The following is a 16,023-nucleotide window of genomic DNA, read 5'->3' as shown; positions in this document are numbered from 1 at the left end:
TTGGAGGTGGAGGATGCATAGTACCAGTCTTTGAATTGGATATTTTTTTTCAAAAATAAAGGTACTAACTGCCCCCCCTTAGTAAGTATCTTGTGCACTTTCTCTCGAATTGAGTTATTTCGCACTTTGAGCTACAACAGAGATCTTACCGGTTTATTATTGTGGGAATAGTATGCACGGGCTAAACCAGATGTGCAATATTGTGTTCAGCAGTAGGTTATGTGGAGTAGGAGGGGGGTTCTCCTGGAACAGTCCCTCACTGTGCAAGTGTGCATATGGTTGCCACTTAAAGCTCCTACTACTATATTAATAGCCTATTATTTGCCAGAACCAGTGCCCACCAACACACCGCGGACTCCTCGCTCCCTGAACGATCTGGGACCTCGGCTCTCTCCCTGCGCGCCCGCTGACTTGAGGGGGCTGTCTCTCCTCTACGTGATTGAATCCAGCTGTTGTGAAAAGTGCTCGAAGGGGGCTAGTCAATTTGCACTGCTAAATAATTTGTAAGCACCGACAAGAGCGCAATAGGACAGATAGCAGTCCGCTTTGGGGGAAAGGGGCCACATTGCTTCGATAGCTGGTCGGTTCGACCAGACAGCGGTTAATAAGAACCCGGTGTCGGCTTTCGCGTAAAGGCGCATAACATAACCGGGGGCTGGTCAGATCAGCAGAGCAGAGCACTGCCCGCGCGTTGGCTACTTGCACCGTGTCCGTGTGTAGCAGGATTGGACGAATTTACTGGTCTAAAGAATCTTTCTTTTGGGACAGACTTCAAGAGTGCCTTTCAATAATGTTTTCCGCAGCACGTGGCTTGATTGGGTCCTCTTCAAGGTTAGTGCGTTTATTTATTTATTTTTACCCTTTTCACCTACATTTCCTGCATAACTTTGTGTTTAGCTTGAGTTGTTTGAATAGGCTAAGTAACGGAATTCTGCCATTCTGGCACAGCGTTCTTGCACAGGCTATATATTTTTTCATTGAGGTTGTCCCAGCAGAGACTCATTTGAACACTTGAAATTTCCTCTTTCCAGCATGTTGACAGGTCTGGTATTTGCTCTGCTTTCTATCCAGTCTGGACATGGTCAGGTAACAGAAGCTGTTCTTTCATAAATGATTTGAGATTCTTTAATGGATGGATTAATTAATTCACTCACTCACTCACTCACTCATACTGTCCCCTGGGAGTCAAAAACTAACTATTTTTCTTGTGGTCCTCATGATATGAACAATGAAAGGCATCTTGGGTAAAGAAAGTAGGCTACAACATTATCGGTAATGTCTTAGATGATATACTAATGAATATGGTGGTGTGCCTTTCTTTTGGATAATGCGAATACATCAGATAGTGTGTTGAGTGTTGACACTACACTACAGGAGCACCTACTGAATCCTGGTTATTTCCCCCTCTAGACCTGCACAGAAGGTTCAGTTTACGACCGCAGATCGAGGCAGTGTGTTGGTAAGTTAATAACGAATTGGTTCTTGCAGTGTTTAATATTGTAGGTTAATGTTGCAGACGAAGATGTTGCAATGTTATACGCAATGTGTTAATTTCCTGTGTAGATACTTAAATATCAGCTGTTATCAATACAAATTATAAATGACTATGACTATTTATTTTTATATATTTTTTTTAAATCAGCTGTTGACTGGTAAGTTGTAACTGACTCCATTTACTGTCACTCATTTGGGAAAGTAGCTTTACCATTTACCATAAACCTACTGTGGTATTAAAATGTATAGTTTCTTTACTGTCTCTTACCCAGAGAAACATCACACATTAAGTGCAACAACAGAATATGGTTCTGGTTCAGCTAATCACTTGTCACCATCAGTAGCCTAATGAGTACAAGGCCAGTAAAAAGCGATGACTCCCTGTCAATGGAAGTAACAGATGTGACATGTGGTCCTTCCTCTAATGAACCTCCTCCTCCCTCCATCCTAGATGTGGATGAGTGCCGTTCTCTGCCGGATCCTTGTCGAGGCGACATGCTCTGTGTTAATCAAATGGGTGGCTACTTGTGCATGCCAAGGAGTTTGTACACCCAGTCATATCGACCGGAGACACCGGTCCTTCCAGAGCCCTATCCAGACACATCTGTGGGTTTCGGGGACAGACTGGACACCTTCCGCCAACCCCCTCCTGGGCCTGTTGAGCCCAGCTACCCCATAGTGAGAAGCACTGCTCCATGCATCCTTGGATATGCAGTGGCAGAAGATGGCACATGTAATGGTGAGTCTGCACTCCACACCTGAGCCGAGTAGTCCTGTAGCTTCCATTACACTCGATTTCGGCAAATATAAAAACATCAGGACCAGGTGGGTGGGTAACGTTGCTTTACTTGTCAAGTAAGTTCCCAATTCCAGAATCTTGAATTCAGTTTTTATAAGTAATCTACATTTTCTGGTCATTTGTCCTTTATATGTCAAACCACGCTCCTCTATAGCACCAATGGAATTGAATAACCCTCTTGGTCAGTGTGCCTTGATTTTCATGACAAACAGAAAATGTAAACAGGGTGCCTAAAGAAAGAGTAGCATTTCTGTGGCCAAAGTACTGGAAGCTTGGGTTTGGAAGACTTTCAAAATGTCTCACTCAAATCTCTTTTGCAACAGTGGTTTTCAAGTCAATTTCCAATGTCAGTGGTTGTCTCAAATACCAAGCAACTCTGACCACTGGCTGACCATCTACCTAAAACCGGTTAATTCCCTCCATTCATAGCAAGAAGAGATATAAGGACATGAGATTAAATCCAACCACTGTGACACCTAAGTACAAAATGATTGATATTCCAAAGTTAAATAGTCATAGGTTGATAAAAAATGACTGCAATTTTATTGATGCTGAAGGACTAGATCGTTTTGGAATAGAACATTTCAAATCCTTCCAGGCTTTTTGGTAATTGTCTTTAATAAATCTGGAAGACATCTGTGGCATGATGTTAGAAAACATAGTTCTGTTTTATTTTGACGAATGGACTATTCAACCTCCCTAAATACTTGATTAGCTTATTACAGCTAAAGTGTGTGTGTGTGTGTGTGTGTGTGTGTGTGTGTGTGTGTGTGTGTGTGTGTGTGTGTGTGTGTGTGTGTGTGTGTGTGTGTGTGTGTGTGTGTGTGTGTGTGTGTGTGTGTGTGTGTGTGTGTGTGTGTGTGTGCAAGATGGAACAGGGAGAGCGAGTCAGAAAGAAAATAGTGCTTTATACTTAATTACACCAGTAGTCAATCTACAAGCTCACAACACGTCATGCTGCAACATGTTTTGAGCTTGTAGATCTGCTATTTTAGGTGCACAACACTGGCGTGAAAAATGCTTATACAAAGCCAGGAATCACAAGTCAGACTTACACCTGTACAAACACAATATATGGATTCAGGCCAAACACACGTTAGACTACTGTACAAATGTATCATTGTAACAGTCTTCGTTCATGCATTTATCTTTAACCATGCATTAATGCTGTAAACAATCCTTTAACACTATACATTCATTTACATCTGTAACTCATAACTATGACAAGCTACTTGGCCGCATCTTTTAACCTCCCACAGTCAAAAAGAGAGCAAAAGTCAATACAAAATACAGTATATCTTTTTGGAGATGGAGCACAGGTGCTGCAAGCCTAGTCTTAGTAGTCTATACTTGATGGTGCAGTTTGTCGCCAGTGTAGAGTTCCCACCATGTATTTATACAAAATCATACGACCATGTCACACTCCACAAAAGTCAAGTCAAAAAACAACAGGTCTCCACTAGCTCTGGTCCATAGCTCTAATGCCGTTGCATTTAGAGCTATGTTACCGATGACTTCCGGGGCTCGCATAAATGCAGACCAGCCTCTCGTCTATAGCATAAATAAAAATAACGTTTTTGCTTCTCACCAATACAAAGGCGGGTTGTGTCATTAGAAAGCCTACTTTCCTTAGTGGAAGCACTCTGAGCCCCCCGCCACACGTATAAAAGGTACCTTTTGGCAAAAAAGGGATTATTTTTCCACTGGAAAAAAAATACCTTTAGTTACTCCACTGCGCCCTCTACCAAAGAGAAAACCCTCATACAGAATATTTTTCCTCCGGTGAAAAAAATCCCTTTCTGGCAAAAAAGTAACTTGTGTGGTGGTGGGCTCAGAGTGCTTCCACTAAGGAAAGTAGGCTTTCTAATGACACAAACTGCCTTTGTATTGGTGAGAAGCAAAAACATTTTATTTACGCTAAAGACGAGAGGCTGGTCTGCATTTATGCGAGCCCCGGAAGTCATCGGTAACATAGCTCTAAATGGCCAACGTCATTGCAACGGCATTAGAGCTATGGACCAGAGCTAACGTCTCCACCTGCCCTGGTCAGGTTGTGGCATCCTGGTGCCGCTATAATAGGCCAATGTGAAAAGGGTGTCCTTTCTTCTTACGCCTTGGATGGCAATTGGATGACTTGAGGCATTTTGTTCCAAAAATGTGTTTTGCAAAAATCCACCTGTTGGTGGCGCTATAACAGGCCAATGTGAAAAGGTGGGATATATTCCTCAGCCTAGTAGGAAAGTCTGTGAAAGATTTCACGTAAATTGCACGCTGCGTTCATGATTTGAGGTTTTTTGTTCAAAACGGGCCAATCCTGCAAACTTTTAAAGCCAATGTTAGCCAATTAGGATGGAATATGAAATATCGGACAGATCTGTCTTGAACACATGACCATAGAGATAGTGTGAAACGATTTGCGGGATTTTTGGACAGAATCTGGAGGAGTAATATCAAAAACGTGTTTTTCAAAAGTCGTCCTCCTGGTGGTGCTATAACAGGCCGTTCTGAAAATTTGGGGCAGAGGTTTATTGTTGGCATCCAGGGAGTGTGCGTGCAAAATTTGGCACCGACCAGGTTAACGGTGGAGATTAGCTGGTAACAGACGGACGGATGCACACACACACGGATGGATGGACTCACACACGGACGGAGTGCAAAACATACTCTCTCCCCATGCCTTCGGCCTGGTGGAGACAACCAGGCCGAAGTAAAAAACGTTACCTTGTGTAACCAAAGGGTATTTTAACTCTGAAATGACTGTAATATTCGTTTTGCTCATAAAACAGCAGGAAAGAATCGCTTTCAACTCCTCATTCTGAGAAAAATCTACTATTTGATTTATTCAGTGGAATTTTGCAATAGTAACAGATCCTTGACATCACAGGTAAACATAAGAGTGTCTGATGATTTTCACAGCTGTCTTAAAAATACTGGCAATCCTAATGTAAGTGGTCCAATCAGTCCCACAGGAATACGCTGCTGAAAACGGCCTCCTGAAGGTCCATTAGGGTATTTTTCTGTCACACTGTCTAAATCAGACATGGTGTAATGAGTGGAAAAAGTACTCTTATTCTTCCTCAAAAGAGAACTTTTGTCCAATATACAAATATGGACTCTTTCTACTTTTGTAAGGGAAAAGGGGGCAGTCAGGGAATCAGCTCTCTGCTACAAAATCGGAGTGCCAAGGATGAGGTAATTTGTTGCCAAATCTGTGCCTTGCTGGCGTATAGAACAGACATTCTTCTGTGGGTGCACTTCAAACTCTGTGTGTGTGTGTGTGTGTGTGTGTGTGTGTGTGTGTGTGTGTGTGTGTGTGTGTGTGTGTGTGTGTGTGTGTGTGACACGCATGCATGGGTCTAGACAGGCATGCCACATGAGTCTGTGTCTGTGCATTTTAAGATATAGTGATGTAAGGGGTTGTTGATTGATGTTGCCACAGGGCTGAAACTCTCAACCTGTACAGACAAACACAGCTTTGTTGTGAAACTAATGGCACAGATCTATTGCTGTCATTAATAGCATCAGCTCAGCTGTGAGAACAACAGTTAACACCTAATTTGAGCTGTTAATAAATGTACACCACCATGGGCATGATATAAAAGAGGTGATAATTATAGTCGCAGCATGCCTTATATAAACAGTGTGCAAAAGCCCCAGCAGTTGAACATTTTTTGCTAATTATGCTGTTGTAACACAGTCATGTCTGAATCATAGTGAATTATGATGGTATGCATTGTGAAAAAGAAAAAAAAACAAGATAAAAGGGACAGTCAATGGTAGACAAACTCCATTGTCAACATTAGTGTATGGATAGATTTTTTAGAAGCTTATTTTTTTCCCCTGAAAGTTTTGTATTGTTTTGACTTAGTAACAAATAGTATTATCAAATTTCTAATAGTAATCTGTTATATTAATTATGGAAGTAATATTGCATAATGTATTGTAATGTGGGTACTGAGGTATGGGTCAATCAATCTACCACCTGCAGACTTTTAACTTAAGTGGGACCTCCGACCTAGGTATGAATCTTGGTTCTGTGATTATTTTATTTGGACCGGTTCTATCACCTATGGCCAAACATTTTCATCTTATCAGACAGTGAAAACACCTTTATCCTCTTGTCTCTGAAGTTCCCTCTAGTCTAGTCTCACGGAGTGATTCTTGAATCCTTGAACACATTTCTATCATCAAAATGTCAAATTAAAGTTCCATGAGTTAATATATTTATTTATTGAGAAGAATTTACACCTCCTTCTCTTTACCCCCTCCATACAGCTCTCATCCAACCCTCAAGTTAATCAAAATTGTCAGACGTAACCCCCAGGAACCTTAGGCAGCTCATGAAAAAGTCTATATAAGGAACTGAACTGAAACGCTCCTGTGGTGTGTATTACACAGTTCAACCTCTGAAGGATAACAGTAGACCCTGCACATGGAGTGCAGATGATCTGGGTGCCCGTACTCCGAATTTTAAGTTAGTAAGTGCAAGCAGGTGCCGAGACTGTGTTGCCCTTGGCCATGGGCCTAGCATTGCCGCCCCCCCTCTGTCAACCCCACACCCATGGAGGACCAGCGGACCAGATTGGCACAAAGGCCAACAGAACCCACCACCAGACCTTATCGCTTATAATCGCAGTCTGTTCAAACAAAATAGAAATCCCAAGCTCTACTTGGGGCTCCCACCCATTTCTCTCACTTCAATTGGTGACTTCATTGTCTGAGAACCACGCACAGTGTGGAATTTTTGATTGGTCATGTCCTCATAAGGAAATGCGGCTATTATGAGGTAGTTTATGTGAACTGAACCGGGGGATCTAATGGAATTTTACCCTGATTATAATCTCTAATCTTTTGCAACAACAGTTAAAACTCGTCGGGGTGTTGAAATGTTAACAGTAATGTTGTGTTTTCATGTTTGGGGGTGGCGGTAAGTTAGAAAATCAAGCTTTTGATTAGAGGGTCAACAGACTGAATCTTGAGCCAACTGGGCATATATCTCGATGGGGAAATCTTGAGCCAACTGGGCATATATCTCGATGGGGAATTGTATTCATCCACTTTTCTGTAACACCTACTATGAAGTAAGACATTATGTAGATAGGGTTTTGAGAACTTCTACGTATTCTAATGTTAGAATGGTCAAAATGAATAATTACCCATGTATAGTCTACTATACATGTGTGTATGTATACTATAGTGTACAGATTCGTTTTTTTTTAAATCTGCCCAAATGAAAATGTATCTTGGCTCATTTTTCTTTACTGGATATTATAATCTTACACACATGTATACAGTGCACGACAACAGTATGTGACTATATATAGTGCACAAATGTCAAACAGAGCGTCGCTGGAAAAACAAGCATACGTAGAAAAGCTTCTCTAGATAAATAAAGGATAACAAGTCACTTTATTAACTGCCAAACTGAAATCGGATAAGCATACAGTATATGAAGTACTAGTAGGTTATCAGATAAAGAGAAAAGTCCACAGAGTTCATGTGGGAAAGTTGAGGCTGGAAAATCTTGTAATTTACTAATTGCAGAGGCAGTGCTATAACAAGACTCACTCCAAATGTTCACTAGGTTCAAGTAGACCACAACGAGATGCTGAATTCCCACCAGCTCCTATTATATATTATATATTTAAATCTTTCTATACATTCCGCAAAATCAAAGTCCATTGCATATGTCAGAACCATTCATCCTATTGGCTATACAGTATTGCCTAGGGCCCAAGTCAGTGCAGTGTTGAGGTTGAAAGCGGTTCTCCAGTCCAGAACCTGGTTGGCTCACTCGGAGCAGGCGTGCCAGCTTCCCCAGAGCAGGTATCTAGTGAACCACTCATCCAGTAAACTTCACACTTGGCAGGTGTATTGCAGAAGAGAGGACCCATCGGATGAGCGGTTCTCCAGAACTGGCCTGCGGCTACGGACACTGCACTAGTTTGTTTCAAAATACAAACAATGACCAAATATATACTTTTTTATTTTGTATTTATTAGATGCAATTGTGAACAATTGCCAAGTCGGATAAAATGTATCAGACTTATCCGGGATAATGTATCCATTGGCCAAGCATATGGTTCACTGCAGTTCAACAGTCAGTGTGAGGGGTGGTCAGGAGATGTCTATGAACTCTGTGTTTAACCCTCTAAGACCCAGCGTTGCTTTTTAGCAACAATTTTATTTTAATTAATTACTATTCTTTTTTTCTTTTTCTGTTCTTTTTTCACCTAAACGGGAGCTTATCCTGCAGGGGGGGGGGGGTGTGCATTTTGTACAGGACTGTCTTCTGTTGCAAAGGCTATTGATAGTTTTGTACTGGCAGTGTCCTGGTCAACTCCAATTATTTTGCGTAGCCAAAGCAAAATGTAACTAAACTTCAATATCCAGCATATGAAATCATGTGTTGTTTTCTAACATACACATGAACATTTATTTTCTCCGTAGTGTTGGAACCTCCATCTGAATTCTCCACGCAAAAAGATTAATTTCACAAAAGAGATAATTAACTTGTGTCATGCTCCTTTCCTCTGTTCCAGACATTGATGAATGCGAGACAAACTCTCACCAGTGTAACCCCACCCAGTTGTGCATCAACACAGCAGGTGGATACACCTGCTCCTGTACAGAGGGATACTGGCTGGTTGCTGGACAGTGCCAGGGTAAATACTGTACATCTTGCATGCTGATTTTGCCTTGACCAATTTGGAAAGGGAGATGCTAATCTAAATCTTACTGTAGATCTCACTGGTGACAAGTTGCTCATTTTATTGTCTAGCATTGCTGCTACATACAGTATACTGCACATTTTGACATGTTGAAAGGCTAGCCACTTCATTCGAAATATGTAAAATAATAACAATAATAATAATTATCTATCAAACTCAGATCTACAATTTCACACCATGTTTTGTGAGCTTGTAGAGCGAATATTTTAACAATATGCTGAAAATAGGGTAGGGACACTAGGGTTAAAGTTGTTAATTTTCCTCTAACCAAATGGCAACTTTTACCCAAATCTTGGTGTTCTATAGCTTGAGGAACCAAATAGAACAGGGTGCCCACTTCACCATTGAACTCAATGGATGTTCTGTTCATGTTCTATAGTCGCCCTATTAGATTGAATGGTGTCCACATGCCTTATTGTGAAATACAAAATCTGAATCAATTTGTCTCTCGAAAAGCTCAATCTTAAAGGATCCTTATCAAATCTACAAGTTAGGAGCCTGTGTTTACCTACTGTGCAAAGTGTCCATGCTTAGTTACAAACGGAGCAAAGGCCAAATAGCCAAAATAAAACAAACATTGCGATTAATGGCAATAAATGGTTCATTGTGATTAACAGAACAAAGTGTCTATGCATTATTAATGCCTTAACTTTGACAGCCCTCATTTTGTCTCGTTTTTCATAGGCCTGGCAGTGATTATAGCGAGGCCTCGATGCACAACACATTGGAAAATATTATACCATATTTTCACATAAATTATATGCCTTACAATAAAACAATAGGATTCAGGTCAAAGTTGTGGCCCTTTTAAGGTGGATATAGTTGAATTGTTTGAAGTTGGTGCTGAATGTACTACATTTCCTACATTAATTATAGTCATACTGTATGAATAAGGTGTTTGTTCCTTGTTTCCCTCTTGGTTGGCCAGATATTGATGAGTGTCGCTATGGTTACTGCCAGCAGCTGTGTGCCAACGTTCCTGGTTCTTATTCGTGTTCATGTAACCCTGGCTTTCTTCTCAACCCTGACAGCAGGACCTGTCAAGGTACAATACACACACTCTCACTCACTCACTCACTCACTCACTCACTCACTCTTCGAACATGTAGGTAGGTATATGCACACATAATGTACATTGTACATACAGTCACAGGAGCATACATGTACTGTATACAGTATGCGATATTTGTTTTCATAGGTGACCATTTCCAAACTCGGCTTGTGATTGGTTGTCGGTGGGGTAGGGAGTGCTGTGCTGTGTTCATTTGGACCGCACACAAGTGGTTTTGCCTACTAGTACTAACCCTATCTCTAACTCTAACGTAAACATAACCGCAAGCAGGGGAGCAACGCATCCCTCACCAACCTTAATCCAAAAACTATTAACATACCCCTCACCAACCTTAATCCAAAATCTATTGCTGCGTAAAAGGTGTGATGTGCCCCTGGGCTCAACTTTTTTCAGTGATCCATTGATTCCAAAACGTCCGCTCTACGTCTTGAGCCACTGTTCCCCTTCACTCTCTCCACAATTCCTGCTCTGTTCCATAAATGAAAGTAAAACTCATTCCTGTCCCATTTTCTTGCGCTATTTATCCCTATCCTTTTCATTTACGCAATGTGGCTTGAGCAACACTCAAGAAGTACTGTAGCTTTTTGTACTTTTGTCACCACTAGTGTGACTGTGAATGCCCCATTACAGTGCGCGCACACACACACACACACACACACACACACACACACACACACACACACACACACACACACACGCACACACACACACTACTCTTGTGTGTGTGACTATTGAGACTCTGACTATTGTTTGTGTACAATTTACAGCACAATTTACGATTCAGGCTCTTATCCAAATTAGCTATACATGTTGCCTACATTTATATGCACAAATATTCTCCTGATACATTTTTCAGTGTGATACATGCTATCCTAACTGCTCTGCCACTCTGTTCTCCAGATGTGGATGAATGTGAAGATGAGCCATGCACTCATGGCTGCTTTAACACGTATGGCTCCTTCATGTGTAACTGCGATGAGGGATTTGAGCTGGCGTCTGATGGCACTTCATGTATTGGTGAGGAAAAGCATTCTTTACGTGTTATATTGTTACATGCTCGTTAACGACTTTAACCCTGGCATCTCTATTTTGGAAATCGCAATGTGTCACATTGTGAGCTTGTGGAATGGCTATTTTCACTATTAGACTTAAGTATATAGTGCTACTATACAGTAATTGTGATCTGTACTGAAATAATGAGATATCTCATCTTGGGTAGGCTACTGGTCAGACAAGCAAGTCTATATCAAACACTGTAGGGGCGGCGGTGGCTCAAGGGTAGAGTGGCTGGATGGCAACCGCATGGCAAACGCAAGGTTCCCAGTTCGAACCGTTTTTGAGCAAGACACTGAACTCCTAATTGCTCCCGATGTGCTGGTTGGTGCCTTGCATGGTTTCCGCCGCCATCGGTGTGTGAATGGGTGAATGTAATGCACAACCTATGTAAAGCGCCTTGGATAAAGCGCCTTGGATACCATTTACTGTAGGTATGAAGTGTCTTTTCATTCTTTCACTTCATTCGGTCATGGAACAAGATGCTTTCTGTGTGTTTGGTTTATATTTAATATAAAGCATATTAAACCAGTCAGTGTATTAGTTTCCATATCCAGCCTCCAGACTGGCTATTGTTATGGCTCTATTATGAAATTAAATGAACCGGTAGTATATAGCACCTTTTGTACATTTATATTCAACTAAATGCACTTTACATTAACAGTGCATTGAGAACAAGGACATGGAATACAAATTTTGATTAAAATGGCTAGTTAAGGTTTTGAATCAAGTAGATTTTAGATCAGTTACGTGTATGCCAATAGACTCTTGATATTTCTAAAGAAATGAGCCCACTGTGTTGTCATTTAACACATGAGAATTTACTATGCTTTTTCCTGCTGTCCATAGACTTGGATGAGTGCAGCTTCTCTGAATTTTTATGTCAGCACAGATGTGTGAACGCTCCCGGCTCTTTCGCCTGCCACTGTCCTGATGGATACTATGTATTTGAAGACGGCAGGAGTTGTGAAGGTAATATCAAGGATGAGGGAACCCAACAGAATGTTACAGCAGCAGAAGGCAAAAAAAACAACTAGAAAGCAGATGAAAGTGGTCAACAATAATAAATAATAAAATGATACATTAATGCCATAACATCATTTAAGTAATAACGGTGGATGTACCTTCCTAAACAACACTATGGAATGCTTCAAAATAACAAAGAAAATATGTTGAATGGCTGCTTGAATCAGAATGTCATGGTTATGATTGATTGAAAATGTTATTCAAAGTATGCACATATTGTTAGCAGATAAATGCTTATGCTCAATATTTTAGTAATATATTTTAATGTCTTGATGATGTTGTTTTGATGATGATGATGTTTTAACTGACTATGGCTATTGTGTGTTTGATTTTGAAGATGTCAATGAATGTGAAAGTGGTAACAACACCTGTACAACAGCACAAGTGTGTTTCAATTTCCAGGGAGGCTACACATGCCTGGACCCTTTAAAATGTGACTTACCTTACATTGAACTCAGTGACAAGTGAGTACACTCCTTCGTTTCTCACTTCTCTGATTTAGTTTCCTCCTCTAAGACCATTAGCAGTATGTAGGAATGGTTTAGGGTAGCAGTTTCTATGTCGTGCACAATTGTTTGCATTTATATATTACTGATGCATAAATTAGGCTTAAGGTGTCCTGAATGTGAGATTCTCAACTTCTGTCAGAAAAACCTGCCATCCACGTGTAAAATGCACTATAAACAAAAACTAGATCCAATGTGTTACCATTTAGTCCTAACATTTACTTCTAAATCAGAGAAATCCAGCTATCCAATGAATGTCGTTACAATCTGCAATTGTAATACTGCTTACCTCTTTTGGTTACTTGTCTAGAGCTTTTCATTGATTGTAATTATTTAATTAAAAGTTAAAATCTATATATTTAAGCTATATATACTTTTATACCTAAATTCAGAAAATGTCACTTTGTGCTTCAAGCTTCATTCAAGTTATACATCCAACATATTGTCGCTGTCGGGTGTCAACACTAGTGTCAACCTTGTATTACTTTTCTGGCAGTTTGAAAAAAGTCCAACGTAGTTACTTAGTCACAAGCAATTGTTAATAGTTACTTTTCATTGGTTAAATATTTATTTATAAAACCCAGCCACAGAGAGACTTAACAACTTTCACTTTCGCTTAATTTTCCTTCTTCAAAAATAGCAGATCTACAAGCTCTTAATCCTATTTTTGTCTAACATTGACATTAAAAGTTGAACAATGGAAATGCAAGGTTTTTGCCCAACAGCGACGATATTGTCTTGAATGAAAATCAGCTTTTATTCTCATTCTTCGCTGTGGTATTTTGTTGTTAACATAGGCTGTACATGCAGGTGTTTCTTTGCCAACCTAAAAGACACCTTCCCTCTTCTCACCCTAGTCAGTGTATGTGTTCGGCTGAGAACCCTGCCTGCAGGGACAAGCCCTTCACTATCCTATACCGACACATGGACATGTCCTCTGGTCGCACTGTGCCTGCAGACATCTTTCAGATGCAAGCCACCACGCGCTACCCTGGTGCTTTTTACATCTTTCAGATAAAGATAGGCAACGATGGACGAGAGTTCTACATGAGGGTGAGTATTTAATAAGACTCTGTAAAATAGTGGGTGTGTAGACCAAAGAGAATATCTTCCTTGTAAAGCCAACAAAAACCAAATTGTTAAGAGTTAAATTTGTCCTCCTGTATTGGCTAGTCCTGCACCACAAATGTGTTGTCTTAAATCTTTCTGTTCTGTTTTTTCATCGTCACAGGAAAATAATCACAAAGTGTAAAGTAGAGTGGCGTGTTGTTTATACGAGACAGCTGTTCAAATTTTAGGTCATTGACTTTCACTGAGCAAGAACACCAAAGGTGCTGGAATTCAAAGAATAAAGGCAGTAAATCACTAAATCTGTACAGCTGAAGTTGCTCTCTGAACCCTTTGGTGATATTTTTGGTGAAACGTATCTGTATTTGAAAGGTAATTAGCCTTGGGAACCAACAGTTCCTGGGCCATGTGGCCCATAGGTCAGGATCCTCCTGTTTCCATAGCATGAGACAGCTTGATGTATAAGTACACCCACTGCACATGGCGCTAGTATGTCTCAAGGATTTACTCCCAATGTAACCCTTGATTCTGTGTGCCAATCAAGGAGACGTGGGGTACCATTTTTATAGTCTTTGGCATAACTCGGCCAGGGATTGAACCCTGACCTCCCAATCTCAGGTCTGACATTCTAACCATAAGACCACTGAGCTATTTCTCCCAGGTGGATATACAAAAAAAAGAAAACATTCCAATATTTGCTTTGCATTTGAACAACATGTGGTAAAATAGATCAAATAAAACATGCAGTAAAATGCCGACCAATTCCCCCACCCTTGAGTATGATGTAAGCGCAACATGTAATATTGGTTTAAACACATCTGCATTCTGCAACATTGTGGTGTGAAAGTATATTTGGCCAGCAGATGGAGCTAGAAGTGCATAAGGGAGACAAGCACAAGCAGATTTATACAGTATAATACATTTTGAACATTTGGTTTCAGTTCATATTCCCTGTGAATGTACACAATCCCAATGCACCTATTCATTTTTATTTTGTACCATCTTAATCTCAAAAGAAAATTCCACCCCCATCTGCAATGTTATTTCAAATGGCTTATGGAAAATGCATTAACTTTACCTGACTTTGAAGACATATTAATGTGTTATCTTATCAAAAACTACAATTTACCTTTTGTAGAATTAGATAAGATATCACCCTAGTGACACTGGTGGCTTGGATTAGATTTTTGTTTCTGCAGTCATCACATACCATTAGTTCCTGTGATTCATATCTATCTATCTATCTATCTATCTATCTATCTATCTATCTATCTATCTATCTATCTATCTATCTATCTATCTATCTATCTATCTTCTTACAGCAAACAAGTAATGTGAGTGCCACCCTTGTGTTGTCGCGTCCTATCAAAGGACCCAGAGAACTGGTCCTGGACTTGGAAATGGTCACAGTGAACAACGTCATCAACTTCCGAGGAAGCTCCATCATACGGCTCACCATATTTGTGTCCGAGCATCCTTTCTGATGGGGCCAGTGTGTGATCTCAATGCATTACACCCCCCCTCCCCCCGAAGGACCTTTTCCCCCAATTGTCCCAGCTCTCTCAGACTAGGCCCATAGCCCATGACGGTGCAGCTGTGGGATTCTCAGCTGCAGTTGATGGTTTGCTTTCAGAGAGCTCATCCTCATTAATATTTGTATTACCATGTCATCATCGACAAAGACGCATCAATAAAGGCTCAGTAAAAATCTGATTATGGGAAGAGATCCCTGTGCCATCATCTCCGCCCTGTTTTCATGTTTAATGGACTCTTGTCTGTGAGATTGTGAGATGGACGTTCCACGCAGACGGATATTTATGGTGTACACTTTTTTTGTTCATCCTTGATTTTTATTTGAGAATATTTTGACTGACAAAATGTCTTAAATTGCTTTCATTGAACCAAGCAATGCGTTTGTGTTGTTTGTGCATCCTAAACACAGTCCTGATGTTTTCTCACAACTCTTATTGTCTGTCATCCCTTTCAGATAAACTGTGAAAGTGAGCTTGCAATATGTGAGTCAATCTATTAAGACAGCTCAGATATGGCTGTATTTTGTTTACTGACGTGGGTAACAGTTGAGCTGCAATGTATATATTTTTCATTAGACTGCACATGACTGTGCTTATCCAAAAAACTAAACGAAACGAAATGTACTTTTTGTGCACACAATGCCCTTATGTAAACTATAATTGAAACAATGTACCGATAATGTCAGCCATTGACTGAATTACTGATATAATTTTGTCTTAGATCTAATAAATTTATTCACCA

The 16,023-nt window shown here is 40.4% G+C and overlaps 1 protein-coding gene across 1 annotated transcript; it reads left to right on the top strand.

Annotated features, from left to right (window-relative positions):
* The first annotated feature begins 359 nt into the window (after positions 1-359).
* Positions 360-15,654, top strand: fbln5 (fibulin 5). Its single transcript, XM_080783037.1, has 11 exons — positions 360-831; positions 1,032-1,086; positions 1,411-1,459; positions 1,946-2,233; positions 8,836-8,958; positions 9,953-10,069; positions 10,997-11,113; positions 11,999-12,121; positions 12,513-12,639; positions 13,539-13,734; positions 15,072-15,654. Exons 1-11 carry the CDS (start codon positions 791-793, stop codon positions 15,231-15,233), a joined length of 1,398 nt encoding a protein of 465 aa, XP_080639163.1. The 5' UTR covers positions 360-790; the 3' UTR covers positions 15,234-15,654.
* Positions 15,655-16,023: the final 369 nt, after the last annotated feature.

This window comes from Protomyctophum bolini (genome assembly GCF_963924005.1).
Source record: "Protomyctophum bolini genome assembly, chromosome: 15".
In the NCBI taxonomy this organism is placed as follows: domain Eukaryota; kingdom Metazoa; phylum Chordata; class Actinopteri; order Myctophiformes; family Myctophidae; genus Protomyctophum; species Protomyctophum bolini.
Note: the sequence above shows the minus strand (reverse complement) of the source record. Positions and strands in the feature narration are given on the sequence as shown.